The sequence below is a fragment of the Thamnophis sirtalis genome, unplaced genomic scaffold (assembly GCF_051295495.1).
Source record: "Thamnophis sirtalis isolate CommonGarterSnake01/CBP01778 unplaced genomic scaffold, rThaSir2_p1.2 scaffold_6, whole genome shotgun sequence".
In the NCBI taxonomy this organism is placed as follows: domain Eukaryota; kingdom Metazoa; phylum Chordata; class Lepidosauria; order Squamata; family Natricidae; genus Thamnophis; species Thamnophis sirtalis.
In genome coordinates this window covers 90,432,795-90,454,695 of record NW_028261386.1, presented here as the reverse complement: position 1 = coordinate 90,454,695, position 21,901 = coordinate 90,432,795, and the positions used below count along the sequence as shown (strand labels likewise).

At 38.5% G+C, this 21,901-nt stretch overlaps 1 protein-coding gene across 1 annotated transcript in view; it reads left to right on the top strand.

The window, feature by feature from the left end:
- The first annotated feature begins 238 nt into the window (after window positions 1–238).
- The window catches only part of PEX7 (peroxisomal biogenesis factor 7), a 69,222-nt gene continuing 47,559 nt past the window's right edge, over window positions 239–21,901 (top strand). Inside the window, exons 1-5 of the mRNA XM_087718392.1 lie at window positions 239–424; window positions 4,159–4,216; window positions 10,233–10,383; window positions 13,755–13,832; window positions 14,906–15,014. Coding sequence (XP_087574518.1) covers window positions 277–424; window positions 4,159–4,216; window positions 10,233–10,383; window positions 13,755–13,832; window positions 14,906–15,014 — 544 coding nt within the window. The 5' untranslated portion in view covers window positions 239–276. The remainder of the gene's footprint in view (window positions 425–4,158; window positions 4,217–10,232; window positions 10,384–13,754; window positions 13,833–14,905; window positions 15,015–21,901) is intronic.

Genomic DNA, 21,901 nt, shown 5'->3' with positions numbered 1-21,901 from the left:
GTATTTCGCCTTCTTCGATGAATCGATTCCAATGAAAGGCAAGCTGCAATCGGAAGCCCGACTCGCAAGAAGGCAATTCGGAAGAAAGGCTTGTCGCCCAAAACAAGCATGGCGGCGACGGCGACTGTTTCCCTCATCCCCGCCCATACGAGACGGGAGGAGGAGGAGCGAGTGGGCCCGGCGATACAAGGAAGGGAGCGGGCGGTTTTGAAGCCGCCCGCGAGCAGCTGCCTCCCCAGCGGCCGGCCAAACGAGCTCAGAGCCGGCGGTGAGACCATGAGCCGTAACGGCGGCGAAGCGCTAGGGAAGCTTCTGAAGGCGCAGGCCTTCCGCTTGCCCGGCCGCCACGGTTACGCAGTAGAATTTTCGCCGTACCTGCCGGGGCGTTTGGCCTGCGCTACCTCGCAGTACTACGGGATTGCAGGTGAAACAGCGGCAAGTGGCGCGTGCGCAGTGGCGTCGTCAGCAGCAATTCTGCTGCCTTGACTATCTGGTCGCGTCCAAAGGGTGATTGGAGAGAGAGGAGGACGGGCTTGTGTGGGGCAGACTCGTCCTGTAAACGGCAGGGCTCCTATAGGCTCCAGTATGCCTGCCTGTTTGAAGGGCTTTCACCGAGATAATGACCTGGTTTGGATAGAAGCCACCGCCCCATTTCCCGACCATTCTTAGGGTTCACGGGATTTACTTATGTGAATTTACTTAAAATGAGTTTTGCCCCATTTTATTACCTTTCTTGCCGCAGTTGTTAAGTGAACCACTGCAGTAGTAATATGATTGTTAAGTGAATCTGTTTGCAAATGCTAGGATTTTTGCAGCTTAGATTGCATTTAACCGAGCTGATAAAAGTTTACTTGGAACAGACGTACACACGTGCTCTTGGTGATCCCAAATTAATTGGTAGTCTTCAAGTGTGATGTGCACACTTCAGGGCCGTATTTTTTAAAAAAACAAACTAGCTCAAGAGATCACAAAAAAACGGGGGGGGGGGGAGAAGAGCCAAGGTGGCGCAGTGGTTAAAAAGCAGCACTGCAGGCTACTGCTAGATCAGCAGGTCAGCGGTTCAAATCTCACCGGCTCAGGGTTGACTCAGCCTTCCATCCTTCTGAGGTGGGTAAAATGAGGACCCGGATTGTTGGGGGCAATATGCTGACTCTCTGTAAACCGCTTAGAGAGGCCTGAAAGGCCTATGAAGCGGTATATAAGTCTACTGCTATTGCTATTGCTATTGCTATTGCGAAAGCCAAGATGCTGTAGACACTCTTCACCTGGGAAGGGAGTGCTGAGGCTTTCCTGGGTGAGTGCTGTCAGGTTACACCCAGTTGTGAAGGCCAAATATGGCTTTTTCAGGCTCGTACCTAGGCACAAATCGAGACAGGAAGATCATTTTATTACAATTTATCAGAGTATTCAGACAAAAGGCATTCCTCATTCAAAGAGAGAACCCGATCTTTAGCTTACATCCCCTTTTATAGTTAACATAACAAAGACATCTGAAAGAGGAAAGTTGATTGGACAGGGTAATAGCATACATGTTTATTAAAATGAGGTCTGAAAGGGAATAAATTGTAAAGAGAAAGGTTGTTTTAAAGTTCACAAAAGAGATAAGCCAGACCCCAATTTGTAGTCTCAAGCTTGTTTATCAGTTTTGTTGTTATTGCAAAGTTGTGTCCGACCCATCGCGACCCCATGGACAATGTTTCTCCAGGCCTTCCTATTCTCTATCATCCTCTGGAGTCCATTTAAGCTCAGGCCTAGTGCTTCAGTGACTCCATCCAGCCGCCTCATTCTCTGTCATCCCCTTCTTCTTTTGCCCTCAATCTTTCCTAACATTAGGCTCTTCTCCAGTGAGTCTTTCCTTCTCATTTGGTGGCCAAAGTATTTGAGTTTCATCTTCAGGATCTGGCCTTCCAAAGAGCAGTCAGGGTTGATCTCCTCTAGGACTGATCAGTTTGATTGCCTTGCAGTCCAAGGGACTCACAGGAGTCTTCTCCAGCACCATAGTTCAAAGGCCTCAATTCTTTGACGCTCAACCTTTCTTATGGTCCAACTTTCACAGCCAAACATTGCAACTGGGAAATGTCCTGTATGATTGACAAAATTGATTAGTAACATAAATTTGGGCTCAATTGTTATCATAAATTGAGGACTATCTGTATGTCTCTCTGTAAATTTAGTAGTGAAAATGTTTTTTCCCTGCTAGTTAATTATGTTTGTTAGTATAGGTAGGCCTTGATTTACGACCACAATTGAGCCCAATATTTCTCTAAGTGAGACACTTAAGTGAGTTTTGCCCCATTTTATTACCTTTCTTTTTTTTTTTTTTTAGGTATTTTATTAAAATTTATAGGCCGCCCTTTTCCCTGAGGGGACTCAGGGCGGCTTACAACCATTAGGGAGGGGGTACAATACACAATAAGCGATATAAAAACAAGATAAGTAGTAAAAACACAACATGCATTCTACATTCAACACTCGGGTGGGGCAAATTAAGGACTTATCCCCAGGCCTGTTGGGAGAGCCAGGTCTTGAGGGCTGCGCGGAACAACTTGCCACAGTTGTTAAGTGAACCACTGCAGTAGTAATATGATTGTTAAGTGAATCTGGCTTCCCCATTGACTTTGCTTGTCAAAAGTGATCACATGATCCTGGGACACTGCAGTCATCATTAATATGAGTCAGTTGCCAAGCGTCTGGATTTTGATCATGTGAACATGGAGATGGCGTAGCAGCCATAAGCGTGAAAAACAATTATAAGTCACTTTTTTGAGTGCCCTTGTAACTCCGAATGGTCAGTAAACGAGTGGTTGTAAGTCAAGGACTGCCTGTATTGCACCTGGAATAAATCTCCAAAGATAACAAAAATGCCTTAGGAAAAAGGCATTCCCACATATGACATCTGAATGGTGTGCTTGAGGCCACAATCCAAAAAGTGGGCAGTACAAGGATGAAAAGAGGGGGTGGGGAATCATTTTTATTGAATTAAAATTAAATAGTTAATATGTAGTTCCTGTTATATATTTAGTCATTTTCTCCCAGTCATGGTGACATTTGAATAATGTTCAAATGGGAACACACATGAAACATTCAGGTTTGCATGCAACTATGGGGTCTTTTAGGTTGCATTTCCATTTTACATGGAATCAGTATACAATTAGCCATCCAGTACAGTTACACCAGTATATGATAGTCATTAAAGCTATATGTCACCCTTTTTGCCCAGTATCTTGCAGACCAGATACTGCAAGAATTCATGACATGCTACTTTATTGTTGTGAGGTATAAAACAGGATCTTGAAAGTCAGTCAGTTTTCCGTTGCCTTCTCTTTCACCAAACAGAATCAAAGCAGTCTTATTTTGAGTTTTTTTCTTTCTCATTATTTTCACATTTCAATGACTCATTTGTGATTTCTTTTCCCTTAATTATATTTGATCATTCCTTCCATAAGGTCATCTCTACATTATTTTAAACTATATCTGAAGTTAATTGTGGCCATTATATTTTTGTACCCTAAAGTCAAAAATCTCTTCAAACGTTTATTTGAAAGTGCTTCCTACTTCCTTTTCCCATCTCAAGTTTTCAAAATGGTTCTTGAAATGTACAACTTTTGAAGGCAGTAAAAGGTAATACTGATTTTGCTTAACAATCCATGCTATAGAGATATATTTTTATATTTAGTCTTCGGAAGCTTAATAACAGTAAAATTCACCGGAATGTAACCTGTACATCTTTTGGGAAAAGAAGATGGCAGAGCACATACTTTGTATATAACATCTTCAGTTAAAAAAATTAAATTGTAAGTAATGAAAAAAACCTCTCATACCCTAAAAAAGCATTGCCAGTTAGAGTAGCAATGCTATGTTAAGTAGATATAATTTGACAAGGCTGTAAGGTAGGCTTCAGTGTTTCTAAAAAAGGTTCCCAAAGTTTATCAGTTTTCAAGAATCTTAGTCTAATTTAGTCCGTATTATACTGTAAAGCAGAGATGTCAAACGGATGTCCTGTGGGCTGGATCCATCACAGGCAGGCCACGACCACCCCAGCTCCGCAAAGGCAAAAAACATCACGATACATCGCGATATGTCACGTAACGCAATCGAGTTTGACATCCATGCGTAAACCATTGTTTTCAGTGTTGTTTTTATTATCTTCAATTTTAGGTTGTGGAACTCTAGTGGTATTGGAACAAAATGAAGCTGGACTTCATCTTTTCAGGAGGTATTTTGGTTTTTTTTAAAAATAAAAATAATTATTGCATAATCTTGTGCTTTTGTAATTAGATATTCTGATGTAGTTTTATTAAATAGTGTAACTGTATCAAAAGCACATATGCTGCTAAATTCTGGTGTATTGATTTAATAGAGTAGTTGTTCTGACCTGGCCTTTGCAGAAGCAAGAAAAAGACTCCCCACAAAGAAAAACCCATCTTTAATTACTGGGAAATAATTGCAATCACCAATAGAAAGTCCAGGCAAGAGTCCTGCAAGGAGTTAATTGAAGCAATAATCCTTATCAGCTTGTTATGATAAATGCAAGGTTGTGAGCTCCCAGCCTGAAGGCTGCAAATTAAGTCAGAGAAATAGACAAACTTCAGTTCTGGCAGGGCAGTCTTTGTCCCACGAAACACACAAGGAGCAAACTCTCTAGAAATACAAATGGTTGTCTGCTACAACCACCCCTCCCTTTTCCTCTGATTTATTTCCCGGCCAGAGAGGGCCCAGTCAGCATCCATGTTTGTTTTGCTTCCTGAGATGACTCATTGTCCTCCATTGTTCACCTCTCCTATCTGCTCTGCACATACGTACATCTAGAACAGCCCCCAGCTGTTCTTCTTCCTCACTCATCTCTGACTCCAAAGGCAGCTGCCTTTCTGGATGGCCCTGGCTCTATCTCTGCTTCTGACACTGAGCATCCATCAGAGCCTTTCCCAGGCTCCAGAACTGGCCCAAGTTCTTCCCCAACCTCCTCATCATCCGAGTCTGCCGCTAGCTCTGCTGGCAGCTGGCGAGCCACAACAGTAGTATTGAATAAAAAGGGGTTGAAAGAAGTATTGACAATAGAACAGTTCAGAATCCTTTAAAGCCTCAAGCTGACAGTATTTTTAGGAAGTAAAAACTTCCTAAAACAAGTAGAATTTTTTTAGATGCAACACAGATTTATATCCTCTAAATTTTATTCAGTTTAGTGGTTTGCTGCAATCTTGGAAAATTACTAATGACTACATTTTTGTTATGCATGAAAATATTCACGTATTTGCCAGCTCCAAATTTTGTCTCAAACTCCAATGGTGGAACAGTTCCATTGGTCCTCAGCCCCAAATATGAATGTTAATTCAGAAATCATCATGTCTTTTTTTGTTTTTTGTTTTACAGACATTTCTTTATAGGACAGAATTCTTTCTATACAAGAATATTATTTGAACAGGGAGGGAATGTAGTTTTTTTCTAGTTTTCTAAGGACTTTCTGATTACAGCATATTGTTTTGCTGAAATATATTGTAAAACAATTTGGGGGATGGAATGGGGTTGGTTTTTTTTTTTTTTATTCAACAATTTTTCTCTTCCAAGGACAAAGACAGTAAACACCTATTGGATCTTTGAAAGTACAATATTACTTGGTGATTTAGAAATATTGGGAATGTCTTTTACCTTTACTTTAACTGTATAGGTGTTAATTTAACAAAAAAGAAAATGGCTCTTCATTTTCTGTTACTTGCATTTATCCTTTCTTGTAGAGGGATGTTTATAACACACACATACACCAAACCAGTGATGTGCGGTGAGTTTAATGGCTAGTGAGGCAAGCAAGCAAAAGCTGCTCTGCCGCCCCGGCACTATGTCCGACATAGAGGCGGATGCCCGGGCGGCAGGGCGGATTTTGCCCGCTTTCAAGAAAGCTTTCCTGGAAGCTTTGCAGGGAAACCCTGCAAGCCCCGGGAAGGAACAGAGCAGGTTCGGGGGCGGCCCGGGGAGCCCCTGCGTGGGTCACGAGAGGCGTGGAGGGGATGCAGGAATGTGGAGGGGACTGCGGAGCTGGAGGAAGAGGAGGAGGAGAGGGGGGAAGAAGAAGAGGAAGACTCCGGAATTGGCTCGCCCGTCTGTCCGTCAGGTGGCTCAAGCATTGCGCTCCGTCTGCCCGGCCGCTGCTGCTTGCCTGCCTGGCTGCGATTGCGGAGTCCCATTGGGCAGGGATGGCGCTGACCTGGAGCTGGATCGCAGGCGGGTGACGCAAAGCAGGGGAAGTGACAGGCGGCGGGAGTGAAAGGCAGCCAGCCAGCCAGGTAGATGCTCCGGAGCGCTTCCTCCGTGCCACCTGCCTGCTTCGACTGCCCGGGAGTGCTCTTGTCTTCTTGCCTTGCCACTCCCCTCTGCATCAAGGCGCACCGCAGGCAAAGAGTCTCCCCGGGGGGATCCCGCTCAGCTCCCCAGAGCCCGGCCGGGGGTTGGTGATGTCTGCGGGGCTTGGATGGGAAAGATGCGCGCTCCCCCCGACCCCAAGTCCTTGCTGGTCTGCCAGCCCGCAAACCTCTTTTACAACAACCTCGCTATGTAGGACAAGCAGGGCGCCACGATCTTTCCTACCACCCTTGGCGATCAGTCTTCCAAGCGGTCGTTGCCCCGGATCTGCAAGGACAAACAGCGAGTCAGGCTGCAATGAACAGCTGGTTTCGGACGAAGTGACAGGCGGCGGGACAAGTTTTCTCGCCTTCTCCTCCAGAGGGCACTTTTTTAAGAGGCTTTTTTAAACAGTTAAGCACTAAGCAGAGTCATCCACTGTGACTCTGGCAGCAACTAGCTCAGCCTTTTTCCTTTTAATTTTTTTTTCTTTTCATGATGACAGTGGTGAGGCTTTGCCTCCCCTGCCTCCCCTGACTGCACATCCCTGCCCCAAACCCATAAAACAAAAATCAACTGAAGAGAAAAAAAGGAAATTGAACCACTTCCCTACTTGAAGATTCTTCTTTCATAAAAAACATTGTACATGAAACTTGCCTACATTGATTCCAGAAAAAGGCAAATAAATAAATAAATCCTACAACATTAAATTCTGCTAAAAAAATAAAAACTGTCAACAAACACTTAAAAAAATCTATCAATTCCCGATATCTCTTATGGTTAGTAGTGACAGTGATGTGTAAAAGTGACTGCCCACATAATGTCCTGCAAAATGATATGCATTCAGAAGATAGGAACTTAATTCCTCAGTAAACAAGGTGGACGTCTATTCCCTTCAACTTCTGTTATCAATCAACATTTCTGAGTTGGGTTGAGTTTTTAGCCTTGGCAATATAGCTCCCTTTACTACTTTGAGCATGTGCCTGTTACTTGTCCCAGCTTCTGACAATGTAGCAGTTTGAAAGCATGTAAAAATGCAAGTAGAAAAATAGGGACCACCTTAGGGGGAAGGTAACAATGTTCTATGCACCTTTGGCATTTAGTCATGCCGACCGCATGAGCATGGAGATGTCTTCGGACAGTGCTGGCTCTTTGGCTTTGAAATGGAGATGAGCACCGCCTCCTAGAGTCAGGAACAACTAGCACATGTGTGTGAGGGGAACTTTTACCTTTACCTTAATCTGTAAGTAAAACAGCATGAAATGAAATCTCTTTTTTAAAAATAATTTACATCGCCATCTTAGCAGAATCTTTTTTTTTCTCCCCTCCCTCTCCGTTCTGGGAAGTGATAATATCTCTATTTATTAATCTTTCAAAACTATCATTTATACTAACAAAACTCACTACATTGTTTCAAATTCTTTAATCTTAAATGCTAAACTGTTTTATATTATTTTTGAAGCTCTAAAGATTTTTCTAAAAATTTCATCTTTATAACTAAAATCAATTCTAATACATCTTTTTAAACTTCCTTTTAGCATACAGTATATACTTTTACATTCACTTTCAGTAATAATTTGCAAAATTTAGGAATTATTCAAGCATATATAAAAGAAAAAAGAATAACAAATTTTCAGTTCCATTTTATAAGCCCAAAAGAATGCATTTAACTTTCTTTTAATTACCTGTGTTAAACTAATAGAAAATACATCCTTACTTCTATTAGCCTATTAAATTTAAGTCACTCCTTCCAGCTTGTTCTCAAAGTAAAATCTTTTTCTTCTTTGGAATATCTATTAAAGAAATATTTTTTCTCAAAAGATTCTCCAATATGATTTTTAAAACAAATATTTTGACATTGTCAGTTTCCATTTCATTTTTGAAGTGGAAATCCCAAATGTATTGTCTTAAGGAGCATAGTTTTACTTGCAACTTTTCTTATTTCAGTTGCACTGGGGGACTTATAATTGTAATGGGCTTGTAATTATATCATATTCATAATAGGCACTGTTCGCATCAAATTTATATTCCAGTTAGGTTCTTTTCATTATCAAATTCTTATGCAGTGGTTCGATAGCTCTGCACTTGGCTGTATCTCTGGATTACTCATCTATCTTACTTACTTTAATTTGTTTCTCTTGCTCCTCTTTCATGACATTTTTCAAACATAGTTGATCTATAAGATGAATTTTGCTTAAATACTCCTTCAAAATAATTTTTGCAATTTTTTTCTAGTTTTGTTGCCTTTAATGTCTTCTTATATTGCTTCATCTTCTTCTGTTCTTCAGCTCCCTCTTGTGGTCAAAGAAAATATACATTAAAAAAAGCTTTTTGTAGATGAACTGGTACTTCTGGCCAATCAGTATCCATTAAAATTGGAAGATTTCAGCGTCCCATAACAAAAAACCCAAAAGTGCAAATTATAACTCCAAACATAAAATAAAAGTGACAAATTCATGAAAATTAAGATATTAAACAATAACTTTCAATGTTTATGTTTCTCCATCAAAATAAGAAAGAAAAAAGTACTCCAAGCTTCCTTATTTCAGCTCACCTATGGCAACCCTCCTTATTGTTCAATAATAACAATCTCCCAGAAATGGTGCAGATTTTCAAAAAGGTGAAACAGACTGTAATTGAATTAGTAAGGATAATAAGCAAAGTGTTTAAAAAGTGAAAGACATGGCTAACTCTCCATTTGAAAAATACATTCGAAAACAATTACTTTTTTTTAACAACGAAGTGGTTACAGCCCCACCTCCCAACTTATGGATGACTTATCTGACTACTTCCAAGTACTGGTTCAGAGTCTCCTTGCAAACTATTACTTTATGGAGGATCTTATGGTGGTGATTCATGGAGAAGAGAGTCATAAAACCTGAAATTGAAAAATCTGAAAAATTGAAAAAGCTTTGGTCAGTTGGCTATCTTCATTGGAAACCTTGCAAATGAAATTTACAGCTATTTGAAAAGAAATGATTTATTCCCTGTAGAAAAAAAAAGATCCTCCAAAAATTTAAGAGGAATGAAGGAATCAACAAATTGATTTTAAAGAATTTGAGAAAAAGAACACATTTCTTTATGACTTGAATAGATTGTAAAAAAGCATTTTATTCTGTAGCTGGATTGAAAAATATCTCAAAATTTTGGAGTTAGTACAACATTCAACCATTTATGAATAATTCAATAAAGTTTTGGTGATCAAAGTTGATCACCAATAGCAGTGGTGGGTTTCAAAAAATTTTGGAACCTCTTCTGTAGGTGTGGCCTGCTTTCCGGGTCCACTGGTGGAACCTCTTCTAACCGGTTCGGTAGATTTGACGAACCGGTTCTACCGAATAGGTGCGAACTGGTAGGAACCCACCTCTGACTAATAGAGAAGAATTATAAATTGATATCAAATGTGGAATTTTTCAAGGAGACTCATTATCACCTTTACTCTCTATACATCAGTGGCCCCACTGACAATGAGCTTGAATAAGATAAACTGGATATGAACTTCATAAAAAGTTAGATCTATTTATTTCTAGCAGACTTAATTTTTAAAATGCTAAATGTTAAAAGTGGGTCATAATCCTCCCCCCTCCCACACATTCATTGTTTAAGCAAGAAAGCTGAGGATTGAATATGTGTTCCTGTCTTTTCATAATTCCTGTGTAAAATGAGTTAAACTGAGTGAATGTAGCTCAGTGAAATATTATGACTTGCTAAAAATTCATTCCAGGTTCTCCCCAGGCCCACATCATCATATTTGTTTGTGTGAGATGTAAATGTTTGTTTTGAGATTGTGTGTTGGGGTGAACCTAGTCATTATATAAAATTTTATATCATTAAATAGTACCCAGTTATATTAAATGATATATTCTTGTCATGAATTAATATATTCACTTTTGGTTTAGTTTTGACTGGAATGATGGTCTATTTGATGTGACGTGGAGTGAAAACAATGAGCATGTGCTGGTCACGTCTAGTGGAGATGGATCTTTACAAATCTGGGATTCTGAAAAACCTTCAGGTCCTTTGCAAGTCTATAAGGAACACACTCAAGAGGTATAATTAAATATTGTCCCTTTTTTCTAGAACAAGATAGACTCTTCAAAAAGGAACCCTTTGTAGTTTAATCAATAAAACAGTAGTTGAAATTTAGAAATACCAGAACCTTCTTTCACTTCTATTGAATTGAATGATTTCTTATTTATCCTGCTGTTGCTTTTGTTTATTTATTCTGTTTATTTTTTCTTTATTAAAATGTTTTTTTAATAAATACTGTTGGAGAAAATGTAATGACATTCTGAAAAACAAACAAGCAGAACTTCCTTTGAAAATTGCAATGTTCTGTCCACTGTTCTGTCCACTGTTCTGTATATGATCCTTACAAATCTTGCATCCCTGTTTGAATAGCAATTTTGTATCATTGAAATCAATGGAAATGATTTTTGAGTATTATGTAACATAATGATTCTGTTAGTTCTATTGTGGAAAAATGGAAAGGTTCATTTTGGATTTTTTGTTTAAAGTGTTACAGTAACTATAGAAACACTTCAAACGGTTGTCTTATCTAGAAATTAGACTATTTTTTTCTTTTTCCAGGAAGGTTGTGGTATTTATATTGTCTGAACTTCTGCCATAATAAGTTATTTATTATTGGCTTTCCTATACATAACTTTCTTGACTCTGCAGAATTTGTAAGTTTATCACTTTGTAGAACTGTACTGATCCCCCCCCCCAAGATTAATAAGAGAAGCTAACATAAAAATGTATTCATTGTCTTTATAGCAAAGTTAGAATCTTAAAATAGCCAAAATTTGAAACAATCCAAGTATACCTTTTCTGGAGGTCTGCAAAATGTTTTGAGACCAAATTGTTCTAACTTCATAATTTTCATAATTCTAAGGGTAGACTACTATTGGTGAGATTTGAATAGTCTGTTCCTACACTGGAATATCTTTTGTCATTCTGTGATAGAAGTAGGGCATTTCAAAGTCCAGTTGAATTAGCCTCAAGCATTTCACACATTTCTTGCCTTCTATTTTCTTATTTTACAGGCTACACATTTTATTATGAAAAAATTTAAAGGCCTGTCTGTGGGACTTTCTCCATGTGGCAGCTTTTTGTTTCTACCAGCACCAAAGCTGTTGCATTTTTCCCCACTAAAGAGTGAAACGGGCTTAACATCCTCAATTGATAAAGTAGTATTTTTCCTTTTATTTGAATATTTTTTGAATTTTCATGCTCAAGGTCTTTAAAATCTGTTAGGCATTGTCACCCAGAGCCTTTGACGAAAGTCAGTGACTTGAAAACAAAAGCAATAGGAAACAGATTGGTTTGTGATTATCAAAGTTTTGGATAGAGGGTTAGCAGAGATTGATTTTAACCATTGCCCTGTGCTAGTGATTGCCTCAACTGATTCAGAGAGCTCTTTGTAGTAGCCTAACCTATCTCCCTCTACGGAGTTATTGTCAGATGAGGCCATTGCATCCTCCTCCATCAAGGAAAACGCAGAGTAGTAGGAAGGTGTGTAAGGAGTGAATAAGCATTAACCAAGTGCATTATATTTCCTAAAGGTCTTCATATGGCATATACACTCTTCTTTAGGGAAAAAATATATGTTGAAGAAATCAGCCTAAAAGAGTATGGAGGGTAGCAGTGGTCGGGAGAAGAGGCTTTTGGGCAGGGTGATGAGTTTTTGAGTGAAAGGTTGGTTTTCGAGTAGAGGTTTCCCATCGTAGTGTTAAAACACACATGCACACGTGTGCGCGCACACACACACACACACATCTTTGAGTCAGTGTGATTCCTGACAATTGCCCGGAGAAGTCCCTTCAGGTTTCTTGTAAGGTTTTTCGCAAGTGGGCTGAAAGAGAAGGACTGGCCCAAAATCACCTATTTGGTTTTAGTATCTGATGGGGGACTAGAAGCCACAATCTCCTGATTTCTAGACTGCGGGGCTGTAAATATCCTTTTAAATGGCTACTTCACAGGTATAGTTGCAAAAGAAATGATTTGGAATAACTAATGTATTTTTCCAGACATGAGTGGCTGCTTCATAAGCTGCTTCCAGTTGTTGTGGCATGCCTGTACATGGGCAAACCACTTTATTTTACAGGGGAAAAGGCAGGGAAGGAACTTCTCTGGGCATTTTGCCCATCCAATCAAAAGCAGGAGTTAGTTGATGCAGATAAACTTAAAATAAGCAATATAAGTATTTGAGGTGGTTCCTGTCCTACAGTAACTATGTTAAACAGGAATCATATATTCTGCAGGATATTTTGTTGTAACTCATCAGGGTTAGCTCTTATCAAGAGGTTCACAAGCAGTGAGTGCCATCAGGTTTTTGCTCTATTACCGTAGTATTTTGAAATATATGTTCAGTTGTTGAAAATTAAATAGTCTGACTCCTTTACAATATTAGAAGTTTTGTTTTATAGTCATAGTTTATTAATTGATTAGTCTTATGGCTTATGGCTTAGATTAGTCTTATATCTAAGAAAATAAAATAAAGTTAAACCAGAATCTGCTCCCAGGATAAAAGAACATTGTTTTGTTTTGGGCAGCCTAGTTAATTGATAAAATGATAAAATACCATTCTATCAATAATATATTTAAAAAGCTGTCACACCATACTAAAACTAATTGGATCCTGTTTGGAAGCCGCATTTATCTTTTAGTAAACTTAAATAGTCCTTGGGCTTATGTAATTTTTCCATGCTACACCAATTGTAGATGAGTATCTGAACTGGGATATTTCCAGTGGTAACCTAGTTTTTATTACAGGGACTGTGGTTTTCTCCTGCAGATTATCTTCTTTGCACAGTGGATAGAGTACTAGAAAAATAGAAAAGAAATGTGCGAATCCAAGAATAGCTGGGCAGTGTTTGGATCAATGCTTTAAAGAACTATAACTGAGGGAGTAGCAGGTAATAAAATGGACCCATTCTTCTGAGCAAAAATAATTCTTGAAATATGATTGAAAACTACAGTTGACTGGGTCTTAATTTTCTATCTTAGGAAGAAAAAGTGAAGGTAAAGACTACAGCTATTATACGCTGCAATAAATAAAAGGATGTGCCAACCAGTCACACACACATTGCCTACACAGACACACAAACACACAAACATCTATGTTATGTATATACAAATATATTTTAGTATAAATGCACATGCATGCATAAACATTTTATCTCACAATCATATAGCTAATAAATTTTTATAAATTGTGGGTTATTAATATGCATGTGTATTAAAAGAGAAGTGTTTTATTTTTGGTTATTGGTTTTCATTTTTTCAGTCTTCAACCTTGATATATTTTCCTCTTACACAGTATATCCAGTATATTCTTTCAGTAGCAGGACAGGAAATATGCTCTATTTATGGCTTATCCAATGTGTGCTAGCAAGCTAAAGTGTATCTAATATTTACAGGTCTGTAGTGTTGACTGGAGTCAAACCAGAGGAGATCAGTTAATAGTATCTGGATCATGGGATCAAACAGCAAAATTGGTATGTGTGTACTGCAGGTTACTTAAATTGCATATTGGTTTGACATTCTAAATTAACATTCTCAACATGATTTCTGTTCTTTTCTGACTTGCTTTCTTTTGTTTAAATTAATATTAGTTAAAAATAAGACAATTAAAGTTGCTTTTATAATTACAATAGTTTCTGAATTAATTTGATCAAGTGGGAAGAATCACAGGATGTATTTCTTTCCATAATAAAACTGCAAATTGATCAAGACTTGCATATGCAATTGTTCTTTAAATTATTAATCCATGGCAGTTGATAGTTGAAAGTACAGGTAGCTCTTGACTTATGACTAGTTGCTGAGTGACCAATCAAAGTTATAATGAGCCATGGTGGTACAGTGGTTAGAGTGCAGTGGTTAGAGTGCAGTACTGCAGGCTACTTCTGCTGGCTGCTGGTTGCCTGCAATTTGGCAGTTCAAATCTCACCAGGCTGAAGGTTGACTCAGCCTTCCATCCTTCCAATGTGGGTAAAATGAGGACCCAAATTGTTGGGGCAATATGCTGACTCTGTAAACTGCTTAGAGAGGGCTGTAAAGCACTGTAAAGCAGTATATAAGTATAAGTGCTATTGCTAATAGACTCTCATAGAAGCTACTGGTCGGAGCACCCCCCCCCCCCTTTCATATGTCTACATTTATGAGTATTTCCAGGCTGTTTATTTCTATTTCTATTTCTATTTCAAAGAGTGGGAGGGAGGGAGGGAGGGAGGGAGAGGGAGAAGGGAGACAGAGGGATGGGAGGAGGGGGAGAGAGGGAGAGATGCATCCCAATTTTTAAAACGAAAAGCAAATCAAAGAAGCAGCTAATTTTCAGAAAGGCATAAATTTAATCTCTTTTATAGGTACACATTTTGGCAAATTTTAGATACACATTTTTACACCGGGAAATAATTTTATAGGAAAGCAATGTATTTGTTTCATGACCATAATTGCTTATATTTTGCTTGCTTGTTTAAAAAATAAGATCAGTTTGACAATCTCCAAAGTGGGAGCTATATCCTGAAAGTAGGTGTACCAATCATCCTTTATTTGTTTACATGTTGTCTAGTGGGATCCTGAAGTGGGACGGCCATTGCGCACATTCAGAGGTCACGAAGGTGTAATTTATAGTACCATATGGTCTCCACATGTCCCTGGCTGCTTTGCCTCTACTTCAGGTAAATGCTGCAATTTCTATTTATTTGTAGCAGCAGCACTCCAATTACATTTGATTGTTCTAAAATTCCGTCCAGCAGATGGTGGTATAAATTTAAATAAATAGTGGAAGAAATGAAGAATGTGTAGCTATAATTAAAGAGCAGGCTCAGTTGTTATCTTTTAACTACACATATCTGGCCCCTCTACATGGATCAGCAACTGCTTTAATCAAGTGAATCAATAGCAGCTTTTCATGCTGTCATTTCATCTCTGTCATTTTTTACTGCCTTGCCAACTTTCTTTCCCCTAGCTGATATAGCACTACAAAAAGTTATAAATTTCTGAATGGCTGTCTTTTATCCAATACTTTCATGTCTTTATGAACAGTGTTCAAGTCATTTCATTTCCTGAGAAATGTAGCTCAACCGTCCCTTTGGGAGCATATTATCATAAGGATTATGCCTTTGGATTTGAAGGCACAAAGGTTATTTGTGTGTGTAGCGTTGGACTGCATCTCCTGGAAGTAGAGCTGCACATGAATTGGTCATACTGTGATTTGAACCATTTACCTAGCTATTTGCCATATTTTTTGTAATGTAAGATGCACCTTTTTCCCGCAAAGAGGAGGGTGAAAATCTGGGTGCGTCTTATACACCGAATACAGCATTTTTGGTCTACGTTTTCAAAAATTGATGTGCAGAGGGGTTGGGAGGCTTGCAAAATGCTCCTGGGGGCTGGGGAGGGCACAAATGAGCAAAAACTGGCCGTTTTTGCTTGTTTTTTGCCCCCCCCCCCAGCTTCCAGGAGCACTCTACAAGCTTCCCAAACCCTCTGCATGCCTCCCCCCCTTTTTTTTGCAAAATAAAATAAGGCGTCCCGAGGGCTTCGGAGGCATGCAGAGTGCAAAAACTTTAAAAAAAACCTCTTCAAAATCATGATGCATCTTATACTCGGGTGCATCTTATAGTCTGAAAGATACGGTAGTCATAAATAAATATTGTTTATGGTAATGTAGTAGCAGTAATACTGGATCCAGTGATAGCCATCCTGAATGCTTTTCAGCTGTTTGGATTACAGTAGCCATAAATCACAGCATGGTTAATTGCTGGGGATTTGGAAGTTGCTGTCCAGATTACTGACCTCTCGTATGCAAGTTGTGCTTTTGAGTATATGCGTTCTCATTTAGTGACTGTTCACAGTTATGATGGTGATGAAAACGTAATCTTGAGGCGAGCCCTTCCATTTATAATCTTTGCAGGTCCATAAAGCAAAGGAAACTCTAACTCACATTTTCACTTAATGGCCACTCCAGCCAAACAACTGAATTTCTGGGTCCTAATTGTGGTCATTAAATGAGGATTTCCTGTACAGTCAAATATTTCAATGGTTTTGCGTTGGTCAGTATTTCTCAGGTTAAACTACTTTAGCAGGACTTTTGTTTAGAAAAGAAAATGGTAGAAATGTTGCAATTTAAAAATGCAGTGAATATATGCAACAAATAAATTGAACCGCTGTGAAAGGTGTGTTTATCCCATTGCAAAAATGGTGGAGGCTGGGTTCAAATTTAAGTAAGTGGCTCATTCTAGCTAGGCTTCAGTAACAAAGCAAAATATCAAATCATTGTTTTTATCTTGCTTTAATTTCCTATGATTAAAGTTAATTTCTAAAGTAAAAGAGAAAGAGTTGCTTTCCCCTTGCGTAGAATTAATAAAAAGAGGGAGGAATACAAAAGCCTGAGGCTGAAGTTCTGGGCCTCTGAACTGCCTTTATTTATTCCCAACTAATGAATTAATCATTGTCAGCATGTTTAATTTTAAAATAATCAACAGGATCATGTTTTGGAAAGATTTCAGTGTGTATCATGAGTGTTTTGTTTTTACAATTCAGCAGGTTGTAGAGCTGCTTTATCAGTGGAAGCTGTATAATAGCTCTCTCTCTTTGATTAGTAGCAGCATGATCATTTCTGTATTTTAAAAAGAGAGGTCGGTTGAGTGTTTCTTGCAAATGTAATGCCATTTAACACTTTGGTACTGCATCTACTTTGAACATGATTGTTTGGAACCCAGTCTCATTGCTTTGGATCTGTTTGTTTCTTTGAAGTGCAGGCAATTTGCATATTGTTCTACTTCACTATGCACAATGTAGTTGGCTCCCTGGCTTCTGATGAAAGCCACATCATGCCCATAATTGTTATGTGCAGTGTTAAAAAACATTCTGTTTAACTGACCTTGTCCCCCTGTATTAGTCCCAAAAGACAATCATTAGGAATTTGGAACAACTCTGGCACTTTATAGATAGTGCAACTCTGTGCTCTTAAAGAGATTGTTCCTATTTGTTCTTAATAATTATTCATATTTGCTCTTAATAATATACAGATTATTATTATTTTTATTTTGAGAGGAAGGTTGTATGGCAAAAGTCTCAGAGATTACAACTTTGGCAGAACACTCACGGCCTCAAACATCTTGTTGGTGACCTTAGTTCTCTTTAGGATAGCTAGCTGCTGCTTTTATCCTAAGGATTTTGTATTGATTATCACATTTGTATTATTCAACAAACTCAGCAAGTTATATTATTTTACTTTTAGATAACAAGCTATTGTCTGGAAAAGTGTTACCTCCTGCTTGGTAACCTAGAGTCTTCCTATCAGTTTTAATTTTCAGCTTCCCAGCTAACCCCATGCTCTCTGAATTTTCCACTTATCATCCATTTATGCTCTAAAAACATTTAAGTTGGCTGAGTTATCTGTTGTGTGTATGAGATGTTATGTATGATGATTAGATTTTACATATATAAAATAGAAAAGTTAATGTTTGTGTGTTTATTAGATATGTATATACACATACACTTACATGTGTATACACTTACATAATACAGACATACATGAAATACATAACATAGTATAGTAATAATGATGAGATATGATTATATATATCTATAAAAAAATCTATGTTACAGAAATTAGAATAAACTGAATATCTACACCAAAATTAATAAGTAACTAGGATTGATTTACCAAATGAGACAAAAATCTGCTCAGGTATAAAGAAAAACTAAATCTATGCTTTTTTTGCCCATATTAGTTTGAACATTTTCATTTAAAACTTTGATTATGGAATAATCATGCTGCTGTACTATTTTTCTCTCTCGTTTGATAGCTTTTTAAAGAATAGAATATTGAACCAGGTGGATCTTCTTTTATTAATAGAAAATATTATCATAAAAATAAAATTTAGTACATTGGGAAATCTCATAAGATTTAAAGACTTTTGCTGTTTTGTAATCTTGGTATTCCAAGGTTTATTACTTATTGCAGTTGCCATAGGTTTTTTTGGAACAAGAGTGTTCAGTTTGGCTGAGCTACAAAAGGCTTTTAGGTTTTGCTGTACCTTGCGGTACAGAATTACTGACTGGATTAATAGAGCAACTCAGCTTTAACAAATTTACTTTGAGAACGTTTTACTTCAATATATATATAGTAGCAAACATTGTATCTTTTGAATTACAGGTAGTCCTCGACATGACCACCATTGAATACAAAATTTCCAGTGCTAAGTGCGCCTCATTTTACAACCTTTTTGCCAGAGTTGTTAAGTGAATCACTGCCATAGTTAAGTGAATCATGTGGTCGTTAAGCGAATCTGACTTTTCCCATTGACTTTGCTTATTGGAAGCTGGCTGGGAAGGTTGGTGATCACATGGCCCAGGACAGCGCAGCCATCATAAATACATGCCAGTGGCCAAGCACCTCAGCTTTGATCACGTGACCATGGGGATGCAGCAACAGTAAATGTGAAATCCGGTCAGTGCCGTTGTAACTTCGAACAGCTGCTAAACAAATGATTGTAAGTCAAAACTATCCGTAATATTGAGCTTACTAGGGCTAAAATAGAGAAATCTCCTCATGCCTAAAACAGGGCCAGAACACACAGTCTCCTGTTTTCTAAACTGGTGCCTTTAACCACTACAGTCAGCTAGCTGTCATATAGTAGTAAACTCTGGCTCTAATGTTGCTCAGAAAGAAAATTCCCCCAAAGATTTGTAGATGTGCGGTAACGAGCATTTTCAACAGTGAATAATTATTTACCTGGTGTTGTCTATCAGCTCAGTTAATTTCTAGAATAAATAAATTGGACTAGAAGGGAATATAAAATATATTATTTCCATAGTACTGATTAGTGGGTATTGGAAAAGCACACTATGCTTTCTTTTGTCTTTGCATTATTATTATTTTTTAAAAGAAATGAGCGTTCTAGTCCAGAACTGGGATATCTGATAGGAACTGTATCTGATCACTAATGTTGACAGTGGCTAGAATCCAGGGAGCTACTTAAGGCATGACTAAGGGCTTGGGAATGCCAAGACAAAGCTTTGTTTTTAAGTAAACGTGTTATATGTAATAAATCTGTAAAAGAACTAAAACTAAAAAAAACCCTGCATCACTTTTAGGAGGGTTGTACCACATGGCATAGCTTCCTCATAAAGCCCTATGGTTCTTGAGATTCCAACCCACTCTTATATATTCTTCGCTTTAAGATAAGCTAAGACACCGAATGCCAAAAATGTTGCGCGGGAACATTGGGCGCAAGTGTATGTGCTCGTCAGGGCTGCGCTCTGATAAAGCCAAACTTCTGGGTTCTAGCATGCATGCACACCTAACGATCAGCTGGCCAGTGCAGAAAGCACATCAATTTTAACAGCATCTGTACAAGCATAGTCTGAAATATAACACTACAAACAGTGTATATTGTCTTTACTGTTTGTTGCAAGGAGGCCAATTGCTGAAAGGCAAAGGCAGATATTTTTCCCTTGTTTTCCTCCCCAAAATCTAGGTGCGTCTTATACTTCGGAGCGTCTTATACTCTGAAAAATATGGTAATCACATCTAACAGTAACTCTCTATGCAACCAACCTGCCGCCTTTGCTGCATTTCCAGACACCCATTGGTAAAGCCATGTTTTCAGGGTTTTATGAAAGCCAGCAGGAGCAGAGGCACTCTAATATCTAGGGGATGATGTTCTAAAGGGCAGGTGCCATGGCAGAAAGTTTCTTCTCTTAGGTCCCATCATAGGACATTTCTTAGTTGATGGGACCCAAGAGCATGTCTCTCCTGCTCATGATAAAACAGGTAATGTAAGTGGGTCTCTTAAGCAGAGGTGGGCTTCAAAAATTTTAGCAAGGGGTTCTCTGCCCAGTTGCTGGCTGGCCATGGGTGTGGCCATGGTGGCCATGGCCTAGTTGGCCTTCTGCACCACAGCGGAGGCGGGTGTTTTTGCCCTCCCTAGACTTCGTAGGCTTTCCTTGAGCATCTGGGAGAGGAAAAACGACCTCCCCATTTCCGGAGGCCCGTTTCCGGCCTTCCCAAACTTCCGGTGGGCTCATTTTTCGCCCTCCCCAAGCCTCTGTATATGCCACGCACTTACCTGCACCCAAAATAGGCTGCTTGGGGACTCCTGGGAGGGGAGGGGTGGGCAGGGCCAGTTAAGACCCCTGCTCTTAAGTAACCCAGTGCTATACCATTTGGGTCCCATTTATTTCATTCAAATGCTGTATAACACATTGTTCTCAAAAAGAACATAAGCAGAAATTTTTTAAAAAAATTGAATTATAATAAATGAAATGGGCATCATACCTAGTTTATGCCTAGTTTAGTGAAGGGAAAAAAATTCACGATAAATCGATACAGTCAGATTGTTGGGGGCAATATGCTGACTCTGTAAACAGCTTAGAGAGGGCTAAGTGGTATTGCTATTGCTATTTGGACCAATAGATGTTTGTAAAAGTTTTCCTTTTGTTTTCTGTCTGTCTGTCTGTCTCTCTATTTCTCTCTCTCTCCACACTCATATATATACCTACAAGTGAGAAGGTGGTACTAGCCCTTTAAGGTAGGCCAAGTCAGGAAACAAACACCACAAGAAATACTAGAATTTGACTTTATTGAGAAACTATAACTGAATCTTGAAAGCCTGACAGGATTTTTCCCTCTTCTCAAGAGAATCAACCTTGAGTCTCTTTCTCATGTTTTCTTGTTTACTTTGGCTAAGCCCAAATTTTATTAGCAATTACCACAGTGTTTCTCTAGAGACGTCTCTGTGCTTCTTTAGAGGAAAGTAAGTTGGTGTAAATAAAATACATGTGAATAAATAGCAAACTCTAAAATGATATTGACAGCTTTAGGTAGTTTGTGAGAGGTTTTCAGTTTCCTGCAGCATGCGCTTAATCAAATTGTCAGCAAATGTGTGTAAAATCTAAAAGAAAGATTAAAAGTTAAAATTTAAAGGGAAATGAATAAAAAGTGATTGAGTATTTAAGAACTTGCAGTTGTGCAAATTATAGCCGCAAGCATGGGTGTGAAGGGGAAAAAGATTATAGGAGAGAAAAATAATGGGCCTGCCTGAATGGCATTTCAATTAAGGTGTATTCAGCATTAAATATGTTGGAAAAGAGGAAAGCACTTTGCAGAGCTGTTAATACTGCATTCAATCATCTGTATTTCTATGGGTGCTTTCTCACTTGCTTCAGTTCTCGTTCGGAATCAGAAATCTTGATAAAAAACTGGAGTTGTTAAATCTGTATAGACCATTCTATTATAATATCAGTACCAGTTTTTAAGCTAATAATAGCTAGGGATCAGCTCAGAACGATGACTTTGCCTGATCATTGTCCCTCTGATAACAAAAGGCTGGTCATGTGGAAAATGTCATTAAAGAAATGGTATAAGCAACAAAACTGCCTGATAGCTTAAAGGGTTTAATTTGTACATAAGGATGCTTTCTATTCCCTACCTGCAGAACAAAATTGAATATCGTATAAAGAAGATTAAAATGTATCCATGATTCATTGAGAACAAGGCATAATCAACATTGTTCAGAGGATGTTTCATCAATCACTTGTAGAGCTCACCTTT